Source organism: Thunnus thynnus, chromosome 17 (assembly GCF_963924715.1).
Source record: "Thunnus thynnus chromosome 17, fThuThy2.1, whole genome shotgun sequence".
NCBI lineage: Eukaryota > Metazoa > Chordata > Actinopteri > Scombriformes > Scombridae > Thunnus > Thunnus thynnus.
This window is the reverse complement of record NC_089533.1, coordinates 2,948,844-2,976,132: the sequence shown is the minus strand read 5'-3', so window position 1 is coordinate 2,976,132 and position 27,289 is coordinate 2,948,844. Positions and strand designations below refer to the sequence as shown.

The 27,289-nt window shown below is 40.2% G+C and overlaps 1 protein-coding gene and 1 long non-coding RNA gene across 3 annotated transcripts; one reads left to right on the top strand and one right to left on the bottom strand.

Annotated features, from left to right (window-relative positions):
- Nucleotides 1-196: 196 nt before the first annotated feature.
- Nucleotides 197-11,698, top strand: LOC137201258 (uncharacterized). Of its 2 annotated transcripts, none has more exons than XR_010932150.1 (4): nt 197-435; nt 1,727-1,885; nt 2,635-9,089; nt 11,160-11,698. It is a non-coding gene; the product is annotated as an uncharacterized lncRNA (long non-coding RNA). The 2 variants fall into 2 exon arrangements; XR_010932151.1 differs by having other exon boundaries at nt 204-435; nt 8,879-9,089.
- Nucleotides 9,785-27,213, bottom strand: LOC137201244 (transmembrane protease serine 9-like). Its single transcript, XM_067616193.1, has 13 exons — nt 26,415-27,213; nt 25,210-25,369; nt 23,889-24,145; nt 20,781-20,923; nt 20,487-20,688; nt 19,284-19,446; nt 17,544-17,812; nt 16,151-16,296; nt 15,827-16,058; nt 15,222-15,390; nt 14,864-15,117; nt 14,632-14,729; nt 9,785-13,356 (listed from the first exon to the last, which is right to left on the bottom strand). Exons 1-13 carry the CDS (start codon nt 26,605-26,607, stop codon nt 13,105-13,107), a joined length of 2,538 nt encoding a protein of 845 aa, XP_067472294.1. The 5' UTR covers nt 26,608-27,213; the 3' UTR covers nt 9,785-13,104.
- Nucleotides 27,214-27,289: the final 76 nt, after the last annotated feature.

Sequence of the window (27,289 nt, the reverse complement as noted above, 5' to 3'; positions counted from 1 at the left end):
TAAAATGTTTAAAAAGTATTCTATTAAAACCAGTTAAGTGAAATTTAATACAGTTCATAGTGAAATTAAAATATGCTATAGGCAGATGAATAAATCTTTGTCATTGTGTTGGTGAAATTCATTGCAATTCAAGTAGTTTGTTTGCTGTACACATAAGAGTAGCGTGTTTATTGCACAACCTAGCCCCAGAGAGCCTAAAGCTGTCCATCTTGACATTTTGTTAATTGCGCTGGTTGTCACCAACTTGCCAGCCAATTGGAAAGATGAGGGGGCGGGATGTAGAGGAGACCCCGCAGAGTAAAGCCACGGGCTAGTCAGACGACAAACAGGAGCTGTGTGAAGATTGTACACGCTGTTGAAGACTGTTAATGTTCATCACTTCGGTGGATGTAGAGTTTTACCAAGGGTAACGGACATAATAGCAACCTGCAGAAGGTAAATAACCTCTGTGTATGTATTTTTGTATTGCTTCAAAATGATTGTATTGTGCAAAAGACTAATGCTAATCGCGATTAGCGCATTAGCACGCTAGTTATATTAGCACATATTTCACTGTAGTAGTAGCTGTTACTGTTTGTTGCTAGTATGTGTTAAAGCCTCTGGAAACGTGGTTTGAAATCATAAAAATGCATATATGATATCAAAGTTGAGTGTGTCATTAAGCATCCACAAAAATCTGAATGAAAATAAACATTCATAACTATTAGAAAACCTAGCTCAAAAACAGCTCATTTGGCTGCTCAAACCATTTCTCAGGACTGTGTAGGCGTGTCCAGATCATGTTTGACAGCTCACTTTCAGCTCAAGTACCACTTTATTTTCTATTCATTCACTAAAACGTTTCAAATCAAATCGTATCAAATGGACCCTACTTGGTTAGAAAGCTCGACTAATCAACTAACTAGCAAAACAGGTTAGACCCAAAACTGTGTTTTTATTTAACTATACCTCCCAGAGTATGATGCTAATCGTTTTAGCATTCTCCATTCACGTACATGAAACGGTTAGCATAGCTTGAACGTTTTGCTAGTAACTACTAAATCTATCAAATGGACCCTACTTGGTTGAAAGCTTGGATAATCCACTAACTAACAAACTAGGTTAGACCACCTGAAACTGTGTTTTAGCACCTTTCATTCACTTGCATGAAAGAGTTAGCATTAGCATTGCTATGCTACACTTTTGAGCTACATATCCACTCCGTGATTAAAACAGATTTGGATGGTGTACCCAAGTCTGCTAGTTAGCTTAACACAGTAACTTTCAAAACACATCAGGCTAATTTGAATTTTCATTCCAGCTAAAAGCAAAGAAAAGTGCAGTGCACTGTTTTCTCATGGGAGAGATGAGAGTAAGTGTTGTGAAGTCAGCTTGGCCAGATAGCCACGTCAATCAGTTTTCTCTTAAATATAGTTGGGCAGATATTTATTATGTAATAAATTCCCTAGCTTAGCCCCACCCAACTGCAACCCAGTAACAAGGGAAGGGAGAGAGACTTTCTAAAGAATTACATAAGCTATGTCAAAGGCTATGTTCTCATACTTTTTAGGTGTTTATTATATGCACATTAGATCCCAAATTACATAATTAATAGCCAATTATGGATTTGCCTTTCCAGGGGCTTTAATGTCAATTAGTTAAAAGCTCACTTGGCAGGAGAAGTAAAGGAGCTTTAGGACGAGTTAAGTGACTGAGAAAAACTGTCATGTAACGTTACGTCTAATAGAGGACCAGAAAACACTCCTTGGACTCTATGGAAGAGTTGATGTCTCCCACTCAGCTATCACTTCGTCTGGACTTTTGTTGCCTGCCAGCCTGTAACAGCCACCCCTCGTCAGGCATCGCCCCGTTCCCATCCTTCGCCCATGTTTCAACTCAGGGATTTGTGAGTAACAATTACCAGTGCATGCGCTATTTTATTTGGTAGCTTGCATTTGCGAGTGAAGCAGCCATTTGTTTCAGGTCACTACGCTCCCAAGCAACGACTCAGGCCTGCGACATTTTGTTTTAGTTTAAAGGTGAAAGTGAAGGTGACTATTTTATCGTCACCTTCCTATTGGTAAGTAATGAGGTTTACTATAATATAGGCTAGGCTATAAATACTGCATAGTTACTTAGTCTTTTTATTCAGTCTTTTTCGTCAGCATTATAGTGAGCAAAATAGCTAAGTCCACGAAGCTAGCATTTAGGAAAGAGTGGAAAGTGATTGGCTTTCTGTTAACTCTTTTCTGTCTTTTCAAACAATATTTCATCTACAGTTTTTGTCTCATTTTGTCCACATTACATGATCTAATTAAGAAAGATTTGAATACCGTATTGTAATCTAACAGCTAGAAATTATGTGTATAACTAAAAAATTACAAAGGATTCTCTTTACTTCTGTGTTTTTATTTAATGAAAATCTCACTTTAACATAATATTAGTAATCATAACATCATTTGACCGGTATTATAGTATGCCTGTTATGCAGTGTCTAAAGGCAGCTTGTGCACCGCTTGGGATGCATGCACACCACTTTGGGAATCCCTGATGTAGCTTAATACAAGTGACCACAAGGCAATGAATGTTTTTCAGATTGGTTACACATTTGTGACGGTTCACCTCAAAGGTTGAAATATTTTTCCTTTTTGGTAGGAGATGCACTCAACAATTCTGACACCCATGAGGCCCCATCCACTGAAAATGACAATGAGACCGTCTTTGAAGAGATGAAACAGCATACCAGGCCAAGACTCTGTTTCAGCAAAACTCTGTTTCAGATGGAGCAGACAATACTTTAAACATTAAGCATTACACACTGGCTGAACAATGACACCATCGCCCATGACGAACAAGCGGCAGCACTGCCGTCTAAATCTGGACCTAAGAGTGGCAAGCATGCAAAGCTTGAAACTGATGTCAAGGATATCCTTAAGGACTGGTTGAGGGACCTGCCCACTGTTGATTCACACTACTGCAGAAGCACAGAGACGTACAAAGACAAGAAGCTCCTTCACCCAGGCACAACCATCTCCCAACTACATCAGGAATATCGACAGGCAACTGCAACTGCTGGAGTGACGGCCGTTGGAATACAATATTTCACAGATGTGTTCCATGTAGAGAACTATTCCATATTCATTCCGCGAAAAGATCAGTGTGATGTTTGTGTTTCATTCAAGCATGGGAATATCAGTAAGGCCGAATATGATGCACATGACCCTAAGTAACGACCTAGCAATAGAGATGATTTCTAGTCCCTGCTGAGTTAGCCAGCCAACTTGAGCTAATGCTTTCTAGAGATAGTGGGATTTCCCAAACTGAGTAAATACCACACATGTAAACACAAAACTGCTTTGCTAGCTCAAGCTTGTTGTAACTAAGATATCCGCTGAAAAAAATTTTTTTTCCATGGACAAATTTAGCTACTACGTCTGCAAACTTCACCGACATTTTTAAGCTATTAGTGCCGTGTCACCAACTCAGCGGCACAGCTGATGGAGGATGCCGGATTAGGAGCTGAGATATGGTTAAGTTTTGCTGTTACGTTTGGCGTTACGATAAATAGTGGAGAAGTGTTCGGGTTTTGTGTGTGAGGGTGTGCGTGTGTAACTAGTCTCACAGTCTCAGAGTTCAATCCGGTAAAGGGTCCATTTTGTTTTCCCCACAACTCCTAATCAGTTCAGTTTAATCCAGTTTCACAAACGTAAAAGAAAGACAACTCAAAACTCTGCTCTGGGTTTTCACCGCAGATTCCCCCACAAAACAAAACAAACCAAAGACACTAGCAAAGCAACACAACACATAAAATAAAGCCATCAGAAATGTCAGGTCGGACCAATGTGTTAAATTATATAGCTTCAAATGTTGCAGTTATGGCTGAAAATGACAACAGAAAAAAACAAGTTTGCCAAGTTCTCCGCAATTCAAATCAACCACGTCTAACCAGAAATGACTGTTGTTGTGAGCGTGACGTCATGGTCTGTAGTTCTAATGAATGGCGGGGTAATATTTTTAGTGATGAGGCTTTTTTCATCCGACCACCGCTAGGTGTGCTGTCACGCTGATTTGAGCACGTTCTAAATATCTAGTTGACCAATCAGATTGCTTGGTCGGAACTACATGTTGTATAATTTAGGCTTGTGAAAGTGGTAATGTAACTTAGCACTGGGGTGACACCAAAGAGGTGATATAGGCTTAGTAAATGGGCCACTGCTGTGAGGAAGAACATAAGTCCATGAGATACATGGATGGTGGGTCTGGCATGTCACAAGGGCTCACTGGGCGTACTGGGACTTTGCTATTGCTGTGTTTTTTCCTCCCCTTGCTCATGGAGGTAAATGTCTATGGCCCAAATACAGACAGGGAGAGGGGAGTGTTGTTTGGGGCCTTGAAGCAGGAGCTAGCAGAGTGCGAGCAAGATGACTTTTTAGTGGTGGGGGAGGATTTTAACTGCACTATTGATCCTTCAATGGACAGGAGCGAGGGGGAGCCACATCAGGCTTCAGAAGGAGTGTTAAGGGACATTATAGCCAGGACCTAGTGGATGCTTGGATGATAAAACATCCAGACAAAAAACAGTTCACCTGGTTGAAAGTGGCAGAAGGCAGAGTCAGTGCAGCCTGTCTAGGTCGTCTGTATAACCATGGCTGTCACAATAACAGGCTAGTGAAGGCCAGCATACTACCAGTGAATTATTCAGACCACCACTTAGTTCAGGTGTATGTTTCCATCGCATCAGGTACACGGCAGTCACCGTATTGGAAGTTTAATGTCAGGCTATTGCAGGATGCCTCGTTTTGTTTAAGGTTTGAAGAGTTTTGGTTGGAGTGGAGAGAGATGAAGCAGGACTTTGATTCCCTGAGTTTATGGTGGGATGTTGGCAAAGCCCACATTAGGCATTTTTGTCAGCAATTTAGTGCTTTCTCTTCTAGGAAGGCTCAAAAAGTTATCCAGAGTCTGGAGTGTAGCATAAAGGCACTGGAGGACCAGCTTATGACACAAAACATGATGGGGCTGCAGCAGAGTTTATCAGATTTGCGTAGGGAATTTGGAGTTTGTCACCAGGAAAAGGCAAACGGTGCACTTGTAAGGTCCAGGTTTTCTATGTTGGGGAAAATGGATGCACCTACTTCCTTCTTTTTTGGGTAGGAGAGGAAACAGGGGAAAGATAAACAAATGCATAGTGTACGTTTAGCTGATGGGCAGATGACATCAGTGGTGTGTGAAATGCAGGAGGGGGCCGCAAATTTTTTTTCAAAGATTTGTATGCTGCAGGTGTGTGTGAGGGGTTAAAATGTTGTATACTGGGACCTCATGTTTGGTTAAAGTAGCAGGGGGTCTCAGCGTCCCAGTAGAAGTAGGGCGAGGGATCCGTCAGGGGTGCCCACTATCTGGGCTGCTGTATACTTTAGCTTTTGAGCCTCTGCTCGCTCTTGTGCGTAATAAATTACAGGGGGTGGGGGTAATAGAGCTGGGGGGGGGGGCTCCCCTGTAGTGGTCTCAGCTTATGCAGATGACATCTCAATTTTGGTGAGTGGTAGGCAAGACATCCAGGCCTTATAGAGGAGTCTAGAGATGTATGAAAGGGCATGCTCAGCAAAAGTTAACTGGGCGATGAGCGAGGCACTGTTGTATGGACCATGGGGAGAGGGTGGAATACCACAGTTACCAGGGGGACTACAGTGGAGTCAGGAGGGGATTAAGGTGCTAGGGGTTTATATGGGCTTGGAGGGCTGGGTCAAGAAGAACTGGGAGTAGGTTCTTCCTAAGGTGGTCTCCAAGCTGAAAAAATGGAGATGGCTTCTCCCCAAGGTCTCTTACAGAGAGAGGAAACTGATTATAAACAACCTGGGGGCATCAGCAGTATGGCACAGACATGCTGTACTAAACCCTCCTGCTGGTCTCCTACAAGAGCTCCAGAGGAAGTTGGTGGATTTTTTTCTGGTCTGGTCATCACTGGCTTAGAGCTGCAGTCCTATATCTGCCTGTACAGGAGCGGGGCAGGGACTGGTGGACCTTGAGAGCAGGCTGGCTGCCTTTAGACTCCAGGTGGCCCAAAGATTACTGTACCATGCTGATATCTGCTGGGGGGATACAGCACGGGCACTGCTGAGGAGGGCTGGCGGTTAGGGGCTGGACTGACAGCTTTTCCTGATGAGTCAGAAGGGCCTGAATCTAATAGGACTTACCACCTTCTACACCTCGGTTCTAAGAGCTTGGCGTCTGCTCTGGCCTACACGGGAAGGTTTGGAGGCAGGAGTGTGGGTGTGGGAGGAGCCCATTTTCAACAAACCGCTCATTCCGGTTGAGGCTGTCCAGCCTGAGAACCTAAGGAGCTGCACTATGAAGGCAGGCATCAGAACAGTGGACCATCTGAGAAGGTGGAAGGTGCAGGGTGGAAGACACCTCAGCAATTAGCCATGGAGGCCGGCATCACATCATTAAGACTCATGGCACGACTGAGGGGAGATGTCCTAAGGTCACTGCTGAGGGAAGTGCGGGGGTTTTCTCAAGGATGGCAGGAGGAAGGTGGGGGGGCTGATGTCCTTTGCTACTCTGAGCCTGGGGAGTTTGGAGGGTGTGAAGGGGAAGGCGTTGTACACAGCTGCAGTGAGGGTCAGGAATTTTAGAGCTTTGCAGGATGTCAGGGAGCATCAGTGGCAGGATGCTCTGAGAGGGCAGAATATGGCAAAGTTTAGGTGGAGGGTGCTTTACAAGCTCCTGATAACAAAAAGATCAGGGAATAGAAAAACAGATAAAAATGTGGGGAATGGCTGCTCCTTCTGTAATTCACCTGAGACTGTTGGACATGTGTTCACTGGTGGGATGTTGGTCTATTTTAGGCTTTTGACCATTGGGTAGGAGCTGTATGTGGTGTTGTAAGTGCTTCTGTTTTTATTAAAGGACATCAAAAGTGTCTCTCTCTCGCTCATTCACTCACTCACACACACTCTCTCACTCATTCACTCTCACTCACTTACTCACTCGCTCACTCACACACACACACTCTCTCTCTCACTTACTCACTCGCTCACTCACACACACTCTCTCTCTCTCACTTACTCGCTCACTCACTCACTCACACACTCTCTCTCTCTTCCTCTGTATATGTGTACGAGACCTGCTAGAAGCCACTTTGTTATTAAAAGTGTTTTGTGGAGCCATGTATGGACCCATGACGTGTTAAAAAAACACATCAGTAGCAAGAGCGAGTACTGTAGTTTTCCTGGTATGTAGCCTGTTGAAGTAGTTGGTGCCCCACCAATTTTTTACATATAAAAATGCCACTGCATACCATCACCAGTTTTTTGTTTTTGTTTTTCTTTTTTGGTTTTTTCTGTTTTCCAAGAAGACATGAATGCTTTTAGTCCAGTTTAGAACATGAGGTAGTGGTGCACTTCAGCCCCTTGTGGCCGAAATGAGTATTACAACAACAAACACAAACGTTATCCTAATTAATAAATGAATAAAGAAATACCTGCCGAAGCTTTTTTTTTTTACTTGTTTTCACAGATTAAAAAAAGTAACTTGATCGTGACAAAACTTTTTTTCCCACCTGTTTAACATGTTCTTAAGTCATAAACACTGAAGAGAAAACAATTTAGATCAGACTTAGAAAATAGATCACCAGATTTTTTTTTTCTCACTTGCATTGTGTTGAATGCTATATAAAAAAGCTGTTCCTTCTGCTCTTGCTCCTTCACCTCTATGGAGCTATTTCCCTATATTTATTCAAGAGTGTGGTATATCAATTTGAGAGCATAAGTTATTGATTTCACGTTCAAATTTTGTAATTTGTCTCTCAAAACCCTGCCCTCGCTCTCAAATAGCCTCTGCTTGTGCTTAGATTTGCTCTGTTTCTGCTCAAATTGTGTGCTTGCACTCAAATATAATGTTGCTTGCACAGATTTCTTGCGCTCCAGCTTCAGCTCTTCTCCTCGCACTCAGGCTGCTTCTGCGCACTCGTGAAACTTCTGCTCTCGGATTTCTCCTCTGCTCTTGGATTTTTTGTGCATCAGCTAGTTTTGTTCAATTTCTTCAAGAGGATCCCTGATTAACTTTCACACTGCTTCGTAGATATAGATTTAATTGGCTTGCAAGCTGCTTTGCGTATTTTCCTCACTAACATCGGCATTAGCAGCAGTCCGGATGGAGGAGCTGCTAACCAGCCAATTTTTCACATAAAAAACTGTTCAAGCGACTATCTCACCTTCTCGCACGGGCATAACCATAGAAACGTTTATGATGAAGGTGACATCGTTTTCTCCTCCAGCACACCAACAGGCGGGCACTGTGCCATGCGGCTACTATACTACTGTATGCAGCTACTGTAGTAAAAATCATGGGTGTTGGTGTATAAATGAACCGTCCTTTTATTCCAAAAGTCATAAATAATGCAAGGGAAGTACACTTTGTAAAGCCCTGGAGGGCGGGAGTGGATGAACCCAGTTAAAGAGTACCCGCTCATACGGGGCGCTCTAAGAAGAAAAGCGAACAAGCTCGCAAGGAGGCAGGGATCATTTCATTGGTCAACACTAAACCTGCCCTTCTATTGGTTGGGGGATTTTGACAGGGTTGTTGCACAAAAAATCCAAGAGCAGAGGAGAAATCTGAGAATTTCACGAACACCTCCTCATCTTTATGACCTGGACCAAATTAAGTTTACAAGCTGCTTTATGTCATAAAAAAGAAAAGCAGCCGCTGCAGCAGAATGAAAACCTAAGCAAATATGATGAGAATGTGATTCTGGTGTGTGTGCTTTCAGTTGTCAAATATATTTCTTCTTGATAGAGATGTCTTTGATTAAATATTTCCACTGTTAGGCAGCTCATCTGTCACTGTATATGAACAACATTATTATTTTTTCTTTTTTTGTGGGAAAAACATAACTGGGGAGGCCTGGAAAGTCCCTGGAATTCCCTGCTCACATTCTGAGTTTAAGTGGAAGTCATGAAACAATACAAGAAGAGCAACGAAAGTTAAAGAAGACACATGCACAGTTACAGCATTTCCTCCCAAAGCCTGAAGCTGTTTATACAGGCCCCTTCTAAGCAAACATTCATCTACAATCTGCCTGCACTCAGGGACCAACACAATATGGGAGAGAGGTATGTGAAACACACTTTTTTCACTAAAAAGTCTGAGTCTTTACAGAAATTTAAAAAATATATACAGTACTGTGCAAAAGTTTTAGGCACCCTAGATGTTTAGATTCTTATCCATTATGCAATACCATCAGGGAGGTGTCTGATTGTTCATCAGACACCTGCCTGATGGTTCATGATTTGTTCATGACATGACAATGACCCCAAGCATACAGCTAGAGTCATAAGGAACTATTTTCAGCAACAAGAAGAATGATGAGTCCTGCACAGATGGCATGGTTTGGACCCCACAGAGACCTGATCTCAACATCATGGAGTCAATCTGGGATTTCATGAAGGAGCACCTGAGATGGCCTAAATAATAAATCCACAGAAGAACTTTTTCTCCAGGATGGTTACAACAACCTACCTGCAAGTTACCATGAAAAACTGTTAAAGTGTACCGAGGAGAACTGCTGCCGTTTTAAAGGCAAAGCTGCTCACAGCAAATATTCATGTCATTTAGGTTTCTGCTGTTTACTCAACTTTGTAAGAAGTTAATTGTTAAATTAAAACAATGTATAGCAATATTTTTGTGAGCATTCTCACTTTACTTTTAGTGCCTAAAACCTTTACACAGTACTGTGTATACTGTGATAGACAGAGTGGTCTTAACCCCTCTTTTTATTAGTAGATCATGTTGAGAAGTTCTCTCTCTAGGTCTCTGCCACCTAAATGATTGCCATGTTGAATTGTGTTTAAGCTCAGCGAGGAGCTGCAGCAGAACAGGGATTTCCTCTGAACTTAAGCTATTAATTAAAGTGTGATTACACAGTTATATATACCAATGTAATGTAGCCACCATAACAAAAAACAAATTTGCTCAGTTTATCGATATAACAAGAAAACTTTAATGTTATAATGAGAAAAGTTATCTCAAATAACAAGAAAAACAAGTCATCATAACAGGATGCTCTTAAAAATAGGATGTGCATGAACATTTGAATGACTTGTTCAAGTCTTACTTATTCTGCTCTTACTAAGCAAACAGGATGTGGTTGTTATTGGTAGGCAGACACTCTGTGTCTCTATCAGAGACATTTCTCCCAATAAAAGCAACTAATATTATGAAAAGACTTCCATAAAAAACTTTCATTACAACGAGAAAAGTATTTCTTAATGTGAAGACATATTTTACTAAGGGTGGCAGTTCCATAATTATAAATTACATTTTAATTAAGGTCACGGGTGGAAAACTGTGAAGCAGTCCTTTTTACAATACAGAGTCATCATTCTATAAATACTGTAACCACAGGAGAATTAAGAATATTTTTTTATACTGACATGAGATACATGATTATAAAGTAAAAAAATTCCTGAACAGGTCACCAATCTTTTGGGCCCAGTAAACACAACACCTGAATTTTAATCTGTATCTTGAAATAACAAGACCAAGACTCTACAGACGTGCTATCAGCTCTGTGACACTACACTTAAATCTGGTGTTACATGATAACACTGTCATGCTAACATGCTCACCGTGACAATGTTAATAAGCTTATGTTTAGCTTTCATAAACCAAGGTATTGGGAAAATTAGAAATCTGACCTGATGGTGGTGTTAGAGGAAAAGTCAGGAGATCAGGCATCTTTATGATTCATCGTCTGGACACCATGAAATTTTGTAGCAATCCATTCATTACTTGTTGAGACATTTCACTAAAAACCAAAAATGTCAACCTCATGGTGATGCCAGAGGAAAAGCACTTTGTGTTTGGTGCTAATTAGCAAATACTACCATGCAAACACACTAAACTACCTGTTAAATATCAGCATGTTAGCATTGATATTGTGAGCATGTTAGTATGCTGACGTTATCTCTCTGAGAACTTTCCTCTGCTTGTTCCAGTTTTTGTGCTAAGCTAGGCTAAACAGATCGTCAAGAAGAATAGCACCTCAAATGAACCTTAAATATCAGTCTTTGAATCATGTCAATTGTCTTCTTTCATTCCTGTATTTTTATTTGCAGTGATGATAAGTTTCTTTGCATGGAATCCTTCTGAAGTCGTTACACTTATAAATCTCTTTCCTACAGTAATACTGAGACCAACATGGCCCAGTGGATTGATAACCTTACTGTGCCTGAGGAGGTAGGTCGACTGGGCCTCTCAGCACCAGTTGATGGTAGAAAGTATGAGAGCAGAGATTTGGAGAGAGCTAGTCACTATCCCATTGGTCACCCTGAGTCTGACAAAGTCGTCATTTAAGTGTCGGTCAACATGGGGAGAGTGATCACCATCAATTATCAGGGCCACCCACGTCAGAAGAACTGGCACAACCCCAGATACGGCGAGGTGTACGTCACTTCCTGTGTATCTCCAAGTTGTGGAATGGTGCCGAGTGGTTTGGAGGAGGATTGTGTCTGGGATCCCAAGTGAATCGAAATTATTGGTACCATCCACCTCCCACTGCCCTTTACCACCCAGTGAGCCCTACGAGCTGTTACCAAACCAATTTTTTTTTTTTTTTGTTCAAATATATGTATATGTATTTGTAAAACAAGGAAATTACATTTGCATTTTGTCACTCTGTCATTGTAACCTGGAAAATAAATTTGTCATCTTAAATCTTAAATGGCTGTGTGATGGATATATATATTTTTTTGAGATATTCACCTCTGAAACATCCTCTGCCATCCAAATACAATGTAGGTGAAAATATTTGTTTGTGGTGCATGGAGCATTAAAAACACATTTGGAAATACATAAAAGCAACGTGCCTTTACAGAAACAGTTACTCTAAATAATCCACCTCATTGTGAGTTTTCACAATTAGTGCCTACTATTAATCTTGAGGTAACACATAAAAAAAATATCTTGGAATAATATAAAAAAAGAGTACCATAAACGCTTGATTATCTAAAGATAAATTCATTTAAGTAACAGTATTTATCCCTGGTAGGGAAATTAAAATGACATAGCCATAAGAATTTAACAGCAGGGTCTTGTGTCACATTATGTGGCTATTATACCAAAAGGTCGACATAACATATCCACTACTGTTGCTGTAGGAAAGCTGAAGTTGGCTGGGCAAAGTCACCTCCTGGAGCAAAAAATTAAAAATAGTGGTGGAAATTTAAGATGAATTCAAACAGAGCAAGTTGTCTTTCAGAGATTTATTGCAATATCCAGAATACAGAAAGCAGAGATCATTAAGTCTTAAAATAAGCTTTTGACTATAAGGCAGTATAACATAAGACCAAACTATAACATAAAGGTATACGTATTCATTACAGTTATCAAGTGTTGTGCTAAACTATGTCTATGTCCCCGTTTTTTTTTGTTTTTTTTTACTATGTCTAAACTTATTGATAGATGGATTCAAATTGTCTATTCCATATTGCTGTAATTATTTCCTCTAATATGCTGTCTGGAGAATGCCACTTTTCTAGCCCCTAGAAGATTTTTAGGAAATTCTCCTTCACATTCCCTGGCAAATTATATAACTTTTAAAAATGTTTATATGTGAAAATAAAGAAATGAAAGGAAATGAAACAAACATGAATGTGGTATAAACATGAAAGTTACCAACAATGAACAGATAAAATTGCTATATATATGCACCATGTACCTTTTTTTTTACTATTTAACTAACAAGCATTAAATGTGTATCCAAAGCCTGATATATCTTATTCCCGTGCTGTAGATCTCCGTTGTTGTCCAAAAACTATTAAAAATATGTCAAAGTGCAACTTAAATAATTCTTCATTTTACACCCATATTATACCCTTCATTTAGACTGAAAGTAGTTAGCATCCAGAATCTCTTAAAAAAAAAGAAAAAAAAGGTGATAACCATAACCAAATTATAGAAGTGTGTCCAACCTGAACAACACAAGTCATGTTTTATTGTTGGAATAGAGTAGAGAAGTGAACTGGTAGTGTTGTTTTAATGCAGCTTTAAGCCTATATTGTCTCTCATGTTTACATTCATTTGTACCCTTCACATCATGTAAACCTATTTAGAGGTAAAGGTAGGTTCCTATAAGGTGAGGTGGAGGAACACAGAGAAGACAAGAAGATGGAAGAAGAGAGTAGGTGAGCCCCCGCTGGAGGCTGGAGATAAGAAATCTCCCACAGTCTGAGCCAGGAAGTTCTGATAGCGGCTCAGTTTGGTGAAGACCATCACCGGATCTGCTCGCATTTGACTGGCGGTGTTTTTCTTGACTGACAACACGGCTGCCTGGTACCAAGAGTTGTCTACTTGACACATCAACGGACCCCCAGAATCACCCTGAACAACCAGAAAAGACAAGACAAGTTCAAGTCCAACACGTAGCTTCAAAAATAACTGGAGTGGACATTCAGTCACAGCATTTCGTGAAACTGCAAAAAAATAATATTTGCCTCTGTTTTTCTTGCTGCAAATCTGTCTTGGTGAAATCAGCAAACATAAGATCAGTATCACAATATAATTTTTAAAGTTAATTTATGCTGTTGTTTACAGGACAGAGCTAGGCTAGCTGTTCCCCCTGTTTCCAGTGTTTGTGCTAAGCTAGGCTAACCGTATGCTGCATGTAGCTTCATATTTACTGTACAGACATGAGAGTAATGTTGATCTCATTAAAATCTCAGCAAGAAAGTGAGGCATTTTTCCAGAAATGTCAAACTGTTTCCTTCAAAATATTTTTTAGGTGTTAAGTTATTTCTGCACTGCTTGTGACAACAGTGATATGAATGATATGAATATTTTTCAAATATAAATGAAAAATTCATATATTAAAAAAAAGGAAATTCAGATAAGCCATTTCATTTCCATTTTGAACACTGCATAAGCTTCCCTCTAGTGCCACCTTTAGACCAAAATTTAAACTATTAAGAACTGAAACAATTAGTCAATTAATCAATCAGGTGATCAATGAATCTCTCTGAGTCATTTTTCAGAAAAAATGCCCAAAATTCCAGCTTCTTAAATGAAACTTGAAAAAGTTTGAGACTTAAGCTCTACTATTGAACTGTGTAACGTTACTGTGAACGAGGAGACATCATGTCTGTTTCGCTCCCCTCTGGTTATTTTCGTGGGAAATACAGAGTGAAACAGACACACTGACATAACATCAAACACTGTGTTGAGGCAGGTGACAGTGATGCGTTCACTGACCACTCCGTCGGCTTGGCCCTTCTGATATTGGTCCCCCCATGGGCCAATCTTCTGTTTATGGAAGGTTTGGCTGCAGAGGGAGCCGAATCTGAGTACCACTGTTTACTGGATGCTGCCCCTAAGCTGGCCGCCCGCCCGCCCTCTGACACATTTTTATAAGGAATAGCATCACAGCTGCGCATTAACGGAGTAGATGGATAAAAAAAACTGAGACTGGGTTCTTCACTCCAGTTCTGCTGTGTTTCTCGTCTGTTCTTAGGCATCACAGAGATGAATCTATCCTACTAAGAGGAGATAGATGCTCTTTCCTAGGAGATGCAGGACTCGATCTGATTCATCAAATACCTTCATGAAATAGAGAGACATACTGTACCAACAAATGGTATATATTGATCTGTCATTATTCACCTGCTCCAGTGTAAAAGATCCAGTACAAATGTTGTCACTGGTTGCTGCGGTCCCACAGTTTACCACGGAGGTCTGGAACTCCTGCAGAGCTTGTTCATCTAGAGTTGGGGAAAAATAAGAAAATTGGAAAATGATGACGCGAAACAACCAGATTTACCAGCGTGCAATGTCTGAAGTGTTTTACATGATAAAGAGAGCTAACATTGTGTCTGTCTATATGTGAAGGACTCACCCCCTCCACGCCCAGAGTTCCAGCCAGCAGCCCAGCATTTAGAGCCCACAGTGAAGGTCTTTCCATTGTCCAGACAGATGGGCTGGATGTACTTGGACAGGGTGGGCCGGGCTGCCAGATGCAGCACTGCCACATTAGACCCGGTCAGGGTGCTTAGGGTGATTTTTTCCACTTTCACTTTCACCTCAAAGGAGTTGACTCCATTCTGTTTCAAACGACCCAAGACCACAGTCCATTCAGATGCTGTAGGTGAACTGTGGGAGGTAAAATCAACTCAATTAGGACTGAGAAGAACTTAAAAACCAACGATGTGTTAGTCCGTCTGTCAATATTTTCTAACTTGATATATAAGGCTCACCTTGAGAAGCAGTTGGCGTTGCTCAGCACTGAGTCCGCAGCCACTAGAGTCCCACCACACACATGCTTTCCATTCTTCTGAAGGCTCGCCATCCACGGCCACATGCCAGCAGTCGCCACCGAGCTTCCTCCCGAAATACGTGAATTCATTGGGGCGCTACCGCAGACAGCTGGAGAGAAAAGCAAAAGGCAGACAATGAAAGATTTTTTTAAAACGATCACAGAAAATATATCCATCATTATAAAAATTAAACATCCTTCAAGCCCACAGACCTTTATTTTAAATTCTAGCATCTAAACATTTCCAAAGATACCAAACATGTTAGGATGACTACTGTGAAAATTTGTACAAAATGATGCACAAACATCTGGGATATTTCTGTTCTGTTAGAATAGTGCCACCATAAAAAGCATGGAGCCTTTGTTTTGAGTATTTCCCTCAGTGTAAAGATCATTTATCCTCAATGAAGAGGTGGAACAAGCTGATACAGAATAGATCTGAAACTGTCACGCAATGTGGAAAAATGTCTGATCTCAAAGCTTTCAAATTTAAGGTTAAAAATCTGTCAGATCCGTTCACAAAGCCTGGACGTGACAGTTACTCACGCTTGGTGGCAGAACAGGTGACACTGAGGTCACTGTCAGTCCCAGTGGACTTGAAGGTGACGAAGCCTGGCTGGCTGCCGGTAACTTGACTTTTGATCCAGGACTCATACTTGGACACTCTGCTGTAGACTCCTGGGAATTTAGGCAGTGCACAACCTTTTCCAAAGCTCACGACTCCAGCCTGGACCCAGACATTTCCTGTCTTTGACACCATTGGACCGCCAAAGTCCCCCTTTGAGGAGAAAAACATTCAGGAGTGGGTCAGGAGAAAGAGACATTGTAGGAGGGGAAATCTGAGGGAAGCACAGGTGGTAAAATGATCACCTGACAGAAGTCCTTCCCTCCGGCACGTAACCCGGCGCAGATCATGTTGTCTGTGATTTTGCCCGCTCCATAATCACAGTTACACTGTTTGTTCCCCACAACAGGCACCTCCACCTCCATTAGTTTTTGTGGGGAAGGAAGAGGTTCTAAAGAGACACAAAATCAGTTAAACAAACAGCACATATGGTGGAGTAAGGACTCATATCACATCTTTTATCCACTAGTTTTCAGCAGAAACAAGTAGTGAACTCATCACTGACATATCATCAGCTTTTAAGTTGATATGTTTGCTTATTTCCACATCCAGCAGTTATGGAGCAACGTTATCATTCATTTGGAGTTGTGTTTCTGTCCACCTGGTGAGGTAAGTCCAATGTTCACTCTCTTTTAACTCTGTTTCTAATCTCTACCAACTCCTGAGGGAAATATCTGGCTCCTAATTTACTAAGTGCTCCACTATGTTCACCAGCTAGTCTGCAGCTAACTGTGTCTGTTTGCCATTTGGTGCTGAGCAGGTAGTGTACAGTGGCTTTTTGGAGCTTTTTCTCTGAAAACAGCTGCCTACTGCAGCCGAAATGACGCTATGACAGCACTAAGAATGAACCAAAATAGTAAACTTGTAGCCAGATAGCTAAACAATGAGCTGAAATCAAAGCTCCATAAAGCTGAGAGGAGCCAGTCGTAGTCCAGTATGCAACTTACAAAAGTGTGATGTGGAAACTTGAAGCCTCCAGTGCACATACAGTAAGCATGTACCTTACAGTGAAGTAGGAGACATCTTGTGTCCAGCAGGAAAACTTTTGAAAAGAAAATAATTGCATATTCATAGATTCTATGTTTTACGGTGAGGGAGAAGATGTCATTTCAAGACTGTCTACCAAGGTAAATGATCGTTTCATGGAAAAACCATGTCAAATACATATTATTCAAAGCTGATTATTGTTATATCTTCTAAAACATGTCTGGAAGGGATCTTTAAAGTTACTGATATCAGTCAACCTGTCTGTCTGTCTCATCATAATCATAATGTTTTTGGTGACCTCTGTCCTTTCCTCTTGTGCCACAAATTTAAAATTTTATTTCAAAATCTAGTAAAGTCTAGTCGGCAGTGTACAATGAAATTTACTGAGCACATTAATGCTCCTCTGATACATGAACCCTTTTGATTTTAATGATCTTTCATCTGACGTCATCATCAGAACTTTAATATTATAATACTTTTGTAATGTGGGATTGTGATAAAAATATTACTACAAACTGCAAGTTACAGGAAGGTTTTGCCGCTCACAGAGATACATTTATGAATCTGAGAAAATGCCGCTCTTGCCATCATTGTAGTGGCGCTATCTGTGAAAATAAATGAATAAATAAATAAAGTTGCTATATGACCCACTTCCAGATCCGATCTCGCCCCAGCCAGTGATCCAGGTGTTAATGCCGTTGTTGAAAGTGCTGTCTGAGGCTGCCAGGCACACTGGCAGAATGTAGTCATTGAAAGTAACCGGTGAGGAGAGCTTCAGGAGGGCGATGTCGTTGTCCTTAGACTCAGAGTTGTACTTGGGATGTTTGATGATCTTAGTGACATCTCGAGACTCCTCATTGGAGTTGGTCCCCTCTTGATTCTGGCGACCGAGGACCACAGTCAAACCGTCTGTGCTGGTGCTGAAGATCAAATAAGAAATAAAACAGTGCAAAGACATGAGAAGCAGAACTGCAGTCGAGACCACTTCAGTCAAGCAGATGCAAATCCATTTAAGACCATGTCCCAACAAGGAGATAAAATTCCCACAAGTTAGAAATTTATATCCTCAAATTAAAATAAATCTCAATTGTCCTACCCTCGAATTACACAAAATGAATAATTTGTACATGTGGCCCATGTTCTTTGCACCAGTTGCCAGAAGACAAGCTGATTTTCCAAAAGACATCTGCAGTATCATCAAAGTTTTTTTTGTTTTTTTTTTTGTTTTTTTTACAGCAAAATAATCTTATCGCAGTACACTTTGTTATGGAGCCCCTAATGTCCCAAAAGGTGGTATTCTTTATCTTGTGCACACAAGAAAATAATTTTTTCCAACATGATATTAATCTTTGCACACAAGATGAAAAAATTCCACCTTTTGGGACTTTAGGGGCTCCGTTAAAAACATAGCAAATTGACTATTCAAATAAAGCAATGAACGCCGCCATGTTTCTAACATACTTGAGAAATCAACAAATTATTAAAAGCTATATATTCAACTTACCTCCATGGTCTTCAAAGCATAGGCATATTATGCCTTTACTGTACGGATATTAACCTGTTCCCACAAGATAATCAATTTGTACTCACAAGATAATATATTGTGTGCACAAGATAAAAAAATTATCACCTTTTGGGACTTTAGGGGTTCTGTAGTATGTCTACGACAAATAATAGAACATTGTGTTTAACAGCCAAAGCATGAGGTTTATCCCTGAATCTCAGTCCAAGATTGTACTAAAATTGTAAATGTAAATAAATGTAAATTGTATTAAACTGTTTTAACTCCACAGGTAGAGGGAACAAAGACAAATGGAATTAAGATGATATTGCTATTAATTTGAGGGCAGTATTTAATCATTAATGGACACAACTTGTTAGTTGTAGGGGACAAATAAACAAATAAGTTCAGGTGCATATTATTTAAAATACATAATTTAGCAGAAAAATGTGTCTATTTTCAGTTAAGTAAGGTATTGAACTCTGTATTTTAAATTAGTTTTTTTCCAAGAAACAAAAATTTAACCAAACCAAACCCTAAAATGCAGCTCAAACTCTTGGTAGAGTGCCCCTTTTGTCATTTAGAGCAGTCAATCCTATCCTTTTTGGCTGGTGACCCCTCAAAATGAAGCGTTGTCTGCTTGCAACCCTTAATTCAACCAAAGATGAAGAAAATGACGAAGTAAAACTCCTCAGAATTTCACAAGAAAAAGCTAGAAAAAAGGTATCTAAATTTGAGCAGCAGAACATAATTTTTCTTCTTTCCTGAACTGTTAATCAGGACGGGAAAGAGAGACCCTTCAAGACCCCTTAGATTCATCCAGCGACCCCTTGGAGGGGTCTCAACCATGGCATGTTGTTTTCCATCACAGCTCTAGTCTAACTGCTCACCTTGAGAAGCAGTTAGCAGCCGTCAGCACCCATTCTTTGTTAATGAGGGATCCTCCACAGATGTGTTTCTTAGTTTTTTGCACACTGGCCTGCCAGGGCCAGTTACCTGCAGGGGCCGCCTGTCCTCCAACAATCCTGGTGTTGAGCTTAGGCTGACCACACACTACAGAGACAGACAATAAAAACACAGAGTGAGCAATGCTCGGCCCTCCCTGAATTACCACTGTGGTTTCTGTTTGCTTTATTATAACCTTCAACTGTGGGTTAAAGATTATGATCCTGGGAGTCTGCTGGGAGGCTCTCAAGATAACAAGAGGTGAAACTACAATCTCATTTCAATATTAATCTCGGTGTTTCTTTACTTCTACTTGTTCTCCTAAAGGACAGGTTCACAAATTTTCAAGTGTGTCTTAAACCAACAGTCAGGAGCCCAAATGTGTGAAACCTGTTTTTCTTGCTGTAATTATTCCTCCTGTTCATACTGACAATTAGAAGATCCCTTCATAATGCTCTTACAATGGAAGTGATGGAGGACAAAATCCACAGTCCTCCTTCTGTGCAAAAATGTAATTAAAAGTTTATCTGAAGCTAATATGAAGCTTCAGCATCCAAATGAGTCAAATCAAGTAGATATCTTTCAACGTTACAGTCTTTTTAGTACCAAAGTCCCTCTTTTTGTTACTATACTTCCACCGCAGCACAACAGGGAAACACTGTCCGAGGAAACACAAAGAGGGAATTTAATGCTAAAAGGCAAAAGGCAGACAATGATAGATTATTTAAGAAAGACTGCAGAAGATGATCCATCATTTTAAACATTAAACATCCTTCAAATTCACAGAACTTTATTTTTAATTCTAGTAGAGATCCAAAAAAAGATACCAAACATGTCAAGCTGACTTGGGGAAAATTTGTACAAAATGATGCACAAACATCTGGAATATTTCTGTTCTGTTAGAATAGTGCAGCCATAAAAAGCATGGAGCCTTTGGTTTGAACATTTCTCTCAGTGTAAAGATCATTTATCCTCAATGAAGAGGTGGAACAAGCTGATACAGAATAGATCTGAAACTGTCACGCAGTGTGGAAAAATGTGTAATCTCAAAGCTTTCAAATTTCAGGTTAAAAATCTGTTAGATACTTCGCAAATCATGGTCATCATGACAGAAAAACACATGACTGTAGTTAACAGACATGAATTACCCTTAGAGAGGTCAGTGGACGTGAATTTGATGAAGCCTGGCTGGCTGCCGGTAACTTGAGTTTTGATCCAGGACTCATACTTGGACACTCTGGCAGAGACTCCTGGAAGTTTAGGATTTGGACAATCTTTTCCAAAGGTCATGACTCCAGCCTGGACCCAGTGACTTTCTGTCTTTAACACCATCGGACCCCCAATGTCCCCCTTTGAGGAGAGAAAAATTCAGGAGTGAGTCAGGAGAAAGAATCTTTGCAGGAGGGGAAATCTGATGGAAGCACAGGTGGTAAAATGATCACCTCACAGAAGCCCTTCTTTTCAGCACTTAACCCGGTGCAGATCATGTTGTCTGTGATGCCTGTGCCTGTAACTTCCTTTTTACACTGTTCGTTCCCCACAACAGGCACCTTCAGCTCCATTAGTGTTGTTTGGGTTTCAGGTTCTAAAGAGACACAAAATCAGTTTAATAAATAACACAAATGGTGAAATAAGGACCAGCAGTTATGGAGCAACATTATCATTCATTTGGAGTCGTGTTTCTGTCCACCTAGTGAATATAAGTCCAATATTCACTCTCTTTTAGCTCTGTTTTTGCTCTCTACCAACTCCTGAGAGAAATATCTGGCTCTTTAGCTGCTAAATGCTCCACTATGTTCACCAGCTAGTCTACAGCTAACTGGGTCTGTTTTACTGTTTGGTGCTGAGCAGGTAGTGTACAGTGGCTTTTTACAGCTTTTTCTCTGAAAACAGCTGCCTGCTGCAGCCCAAAACGATGCTATGAGAGCGCTGAGAGTGAACCAAAACAGTAAAGTTGCAGCCGGACAGATAATCAATGAGCTGAAACTCACTATAAAGCTCCATAAAGCCGAGAGGAGCCAGTTGTTGTCCAGTTGCAACTTACACAAGTGTGATGTGGAAACTTGAAGCCTCCAGTGCACAAACAGTATGAATGTACCTTACAGTGAAGTAGGAGACATCTTGTGTCCAGGAGAAAAACTTTTGAAAAGAAAAGTATTTGCATAGTGATAGATTCTGTATTTTACAGTGAGGGAGGAGGAGATGTCATTTCAAGACGTTCTCACAAGGTAAATATACTTTTTGTGGGAAAACCATGTTAAACACAAATTATACAAAGCTGATTATTGTTATATCTTCTAAAACATGTCTGGAAGGGATCTTTACGGTTACTGATGTCAGTCAACCTGTCTGTCTGTCTCATCATAATGTTTCTGGTGACCTTCGACCTTTCCTCTTGTGCCACAATCACGCCAAAATTTCAAATTTTATTTCAGAACCTAGTAAAGTTTAGCCAGCTGTTTACAATGAAATTTACTGAGCACATCAGTGGAGGCTGGTCCATAGAGGCAGAGGAGGTTGCTCCTCCTCTATTTTTTGAGAGGCAAGAGGGAGATCAAAATATAAAAAAGAATATTTGGTTGAAATAAACCATTAACAAATCTCAGTATTATTCATAAAATATTTTTTCTCTCTTCTTTGGAAAAAATCCATTATTGAAATTCTGATTAAAATGCTTCAACAGTGAAACCTGCAGGGCAGGAGGAGAAAGAGCAGTGTGTGTGAAGTGGTGGTGGGGAGCAGAGGAGGACGGGCTCCTGCTATCCTCTGCAGGGCGGGATCTCCTACATCAATTTAATGTACTTCACTTTTTTTCATGCTAATCTATGATTGGCCAAGACACATAAAATGACGCTCCAAGGCAGGACGTCCTCCCTAACCAATCAACAACCAGGATGCAATATTGACATCATGATGGTCCAATGATAGTTTCCAGATTTCATCTTCACTTCTCTACCACTGTAACCAGTGCCGCCTCTGACTGTAATGTACGTGAATGTGACGAACTGGTAAGAGAAGGAGACGGGTAAGATATAGATAAATTACACTTCACTTCTTAATGAAGCAGTAGATAGCTGCTTCCGTTAGCTGCCAGGGAGGCTGGAGAGAGAAGCAACCAGAGAAACAACAGGGAGTTAGCTTGTTTTTCATTGTTGCTAATGATATCAGACTGGTTAACCAGCAACTACAAAGTTCTGTTAACTAACAAACAAGATGACAAACAGCTACAAATGGATGTTATGGCATGAATACTTCATCTCCATGAAAGAAAGAAGAAGACGTCAGATAATGTGAGTCAGATACAGCTTCTTTCTCTCTGTCTCTTTGGTTGCTAATTTCATCTCTGATGGTTAAATGTCTCTCTGTGTAGCTGTTGTGTGAATTTATCTCCTTAAGAAGAATGCAGCAGAGATATATATATAATGTGCAGTAGGTAGTTTGCTTGTTGAAGTTACAGTGAGCTGTCTGGACTCACTCATTCATGTGGAATTGATCCCGGTTTTAATTGAGTGGTTGTTCAGTCACCTGTTGATGTTGTGTGATTAGTGAATGAGTGTGCAGGAGGTCTGGCTGCTTGTTGTGACAGTTTCTTCAATTGGTTTTTAAGCTGAGTCTATATTGAGTAATAAGGTTAAAGTAACTAGAATAATAAGTGTTAACATGTCAGCTTTGTAGACTATATTTTGTATGTGGTGCACATAGATGAAAGTGTGTAAGTCATGTATTTGATACATGCATTAATACTTTCTGACGCGAACCTACAAATTTAGATCTGTGAATGTTTTTAGTGTTCAGTCTTTCTTGTATTCAGCACTGATCTGTTCCTGTATCACATTATAAACTTTGTGGTACTTTATATATTTCTGTGTACTAAGAAAATACATAGGAAACATGTAAATCATGTGATATCTTGTCTGTTTTTGATGAAAACATCAATCTGTTGTCACAATAGAACAATACTATAAATTTGAATTTCACTTTGTTGGTAAAATCACACATCTGAACCAGTCCACGGCTAAAATGAGCTCTTCTTTGTTTAGAAACAATATGTATATGCTAAATGTATTTAAATAAGCAGCCTTTACACCACTCTGGGGTTTTTGTCTTTAAAAGCAAGTTGTTTTACTGGCATATAAAATTGCCCCCCACCCCTCCGATTTCATTGTTGGGACAATGATATAGTTTGATGCGGTTTGTTGTAAGATTCCATGTTGGTTTTCCTCCTGTCCTCCCCAATTTTTTGAGTCACCAGCTGCCACTGAAGCACATTAATGCTCCTCTGATACATGAACCCTTTTGATTTTAATGATCTTTCATCTGACGTCATCATCAGAACTTTAATACTATAATACTTTTGTAAAGTGGGGTGTGATAGTATTGTCATATGCAGATTGTGATAAAAATATTAATACAAACTGCAAGTTACAGGTAGTTTTTCTCGCTCATTGAGAAGCTTTATGAATCTGAGAAAATGCCGCTCTTGCCACCATTGTAGTGGTGCTATCTGTGAAAATAAATCAATAAATAAATAAAGTTGCTATATGACTTACTATTGCTCCAGCCAGTGATCCAGGTGTTCACGCCGTTGCTGAAAGTGCTGTCTGAGGCTGCCAGGCACACTGGCTGAATGTACTCATTGAGAGTAACTATTGATTTGAGCTCCAGGAGGGCGATGTCGTTGTCCTTAGACGCAGAGTTGTACTTGGGATGTTTGATGATATTAGAGACCTCTCTAGACACCTTATTGGTGTCAGTACTCCCTTGAGTCTGGAGACCGAGGACCACAGTCAAACCCGTTGTGCTGGTGCTGAGGATCAAAAGAGAAATAAAAAAGTGCAAAGACATGAGAAGCAGAACTGCAGTTGAGACCACTTCAGTCAAGCAGATGCAAATCCATGTAAGACCATGTCGCAACAAGGAGATATAATTCCCACAAGTTAGAAATTTATATTCTCAAATTAAAATCAATCTCAATTTACTGAGTCCTACCCTCAAATTACACAAAATGAATAATTTGTACATGTGGCCCATGTTCTTTGCACCAGTTGCCAGAAGACAAGCTGATTTTCCAAAAGACATCTGCAGTATCATCAAAGTTTTTGTTTTGTTTTGGGTTTTTTTACAGCAAAATAATCTTTTATCGCAGTATATACTGTATGTCTGAGAGAAATAACACAACATTGTGTTTAACAGCCAAAACATGAGGTTTATCCCTGAATCTCAGTCCAAGATTGTACTAAAAATTGTAAATTTTATTAAACTGTTTTAACTCCACAGGTAGAGGGAATATAGACAAATGGAATTAAGATGATATTGCTATTAATTTGAGGGCAGTATTTAATCATTAATGGACACAACTTGTTAGTTGTAGGGGACAAATAAACAAATAAGTTAAGGTGCATATTATTTAAAATACATGATTTAGCAGAAAAATGTGTCTATTTTCAGTTAAGTAAGGTATTGAACTCTGTATTATAAATTAGTTTTTTTCCAAGAAACACAAATTTAACCAAACCAAACCTTAAAATGCAGCTCAAACTCTTGGTAGAGTGCCCCTTTTGTCATTTAGAGCAGTCAGTCCTATCCTTTTTGGCTGGTGACCCCTCAAAATGAAGCATTGTCTGCTTGCAACCCTTAATTCAACCAAAGATGAAGAAACTTATGAAGTAAAACTCCTCAGAATTTCACAAGAAAAAGCTAGAAAAAAGGTATCTAAATTTGAGCAGCAGAACATAATTTTTCTTCTTTCCTGAACTGTTAATCAGGACGGGAAAGAGAGACCCTTCAAGACCCCTTAGATTCATCCTGCGACCCCTTGGAGGGGTCTCAACCATGGCATGTTTCCATCACAGCTCTAGTCTAACTGCTCACCCAGCACATTTAGCAGACGTCAGCACCCATTTCTTGTTAATGAGGGATCCTCCGCAGGTGTGGACGTTATTCTTTTGCACACTGGCCTGCCAGGGCCAGTTACCTGCAGGGGCCGCCTGTCCTCCAACAATCCTGGTGTTGCGCTCAGCCTTACCGCACTCTACAGAGAGACGGAAGATAAAAACACAGAGTGAGCAATGCTCGGCCCTCCCTGAATTACCACTGTGGTTTCTGTTTGCTTTATTATAACCTTCAACTGTGGGTTAAAGATTATGATCCTGGGAGTCTGCTGGGAGGCTCTCAAGATAACAAGAGGTGAAACTACAATCTCATTTCAATATTAATCTCGGTGTTTCTTTACTTCTACTTATTCTCCTAAAGGACAGGTTCACAAATTTTCAAGTGAGTCTTAAACCAACAGTCAGGAGCCCAAATGAACAGTGAAACCTGTTTTTCTTGCTGTAATTATTCCTCCTGTTCATACTGACAATTAGAAGATCCCTTCATAATGCTCTTACAATGGAAGTGATGGAGGACAAAATCCACAGTCCTCCTTCTGTGCAAAAATGTATTTAAAAGTTTATCTGAAGCTAATATGAAGCTTCAGCGTCCAAATGAGTCAAATCAAGTAGATATCTTTCAACGTTACAGTCTTTTTAGTGCCAAAGTCCCTCTTTTTGTTACTATACTTCCACCGCAGCACAACAGGGAAACACAGTCCGAGGAAACACAAAGAGGGAATTTAATGCTAAAAGGCAAAAGGCAGACAATGATAGATTATTTAAGAAAGACTGCAGAAGATGATCCATCATTTTAAACATTAAACATCCTTCAAATCCACAGAACTTTATTTTTAATTCTAGCAGAGATCCAAAAAAAGATACCAAACATGTCAAGCTGACTTGGGGAAAATTTGTACAAAATGATGCACAAACATCTGGAATATTTCTGTTCTATTAGAATAGTGCAGCCATAAAAAGCATGGAGCCTTTGGTTTGAATATTTCTCTCAGTGTAAAGATCATTTATCCTCAATGAAGAGGCGGAACAAGCTGATACAGAATAGATCTGAAACTGTCACGCAGTGTGGAAAAATGTGTAATCTCAAAGCTTTCAAATTTCAGGTTAAAAATCTGTTAGATACTTCGCAAAGCATGGTCATCATGACAGAAAAACACATGACTGTAGTTAACAGACATGAATTACCCTTAGAGAGGTCAGTGGACGTGAATTTGATGAAGCCTGGCTGGCTGCCGGTAATGTGACTTTTGATCCAGGACTCATACTTGGACACTCTGGCAGAGACTCCTGGAAGTTTAGAAGTTGAACAATCTTTTCTAAAGGTCATGACTCCAGCCTGGACCCAGTGACTTTCTGGACTTCCTGTCTTTAACACCATCGGACCCCCAAAGTCCCCCTTTGAAGAGAGAAAAATTCAGGAGTGGGTCAGGAGAAAGAATCTTTGCAGGAGGGGAAATCTGATGGAAGCACAGGTGGTAAAATGATCACCTCACAGAAGCCCTTCTTTTCAGCATTTAACCCGGCGCAGATCATGTTGTCTGTGATGTCTGTGGGTGTAACTTCCTTTTTACACTGTTCGTTCCCCACAACAGGCACCTTCAGCTCCATTAGTGTCTTTTGGGTTTCAGGTTCTAAAGAGACACAAAATCAGTTTAATAAATAACACAAATGGTGAAATAAGGACCAGCAGTTATGGAGCAACATTATCATTCATTTGGAGTCGTGTTTCTGTCCACCTAGTGAATATAAGTCCAATATTCACTCTCTTTTAGCTCTGTTTTTGCTCTCTACCAACTCCTGAGAGAAATATCTGGCTCTTTAGCTGCTAAATGCTCCACTATGTTCACCAGCTAGTCTACAGCTAACTGGGTCTGTTTTACTGTTTGGTGCTGAGCAGGTAGTGTACAGTGGCTTTTTACAGCTTTTTCTCTGAAAACAGCTGCCTGCTGCAGCCCAAAACGATGCTATGAGAGCGCTGAGAGTGAACCAAAACAGTAAAGTTGCAGCCGGACAGATAATCAATGAGCTGAAACTCACTATAAAGCTCCATAAAGCTGAGG

Bases quoted from the DNA above. Each gene is read 5' to 3' on its own strand.
- LOC137201244 (XM_067616193.1), bottom strand. From the start codon at position 26,607: ATGGTGTTAAAGACAGGAAGTCCAGAAAGTCACTGGGTCCAGGCTGGA. The intron at 25,370-26,414 runs GTAATTCATGTC...GTCTCTCTGTAG, and splicing joins GTCCACTGACCTCTCTAAGG to AGTGCGGTAAGGCTGAGCGC. The intron at 15,118-15,221 runs GTGAGCCTTATA...TACCTCCCACAG, and splicing joins AACGCCAACTGCTTCTCAAG to TTCACCTACAGCATCTGAAT.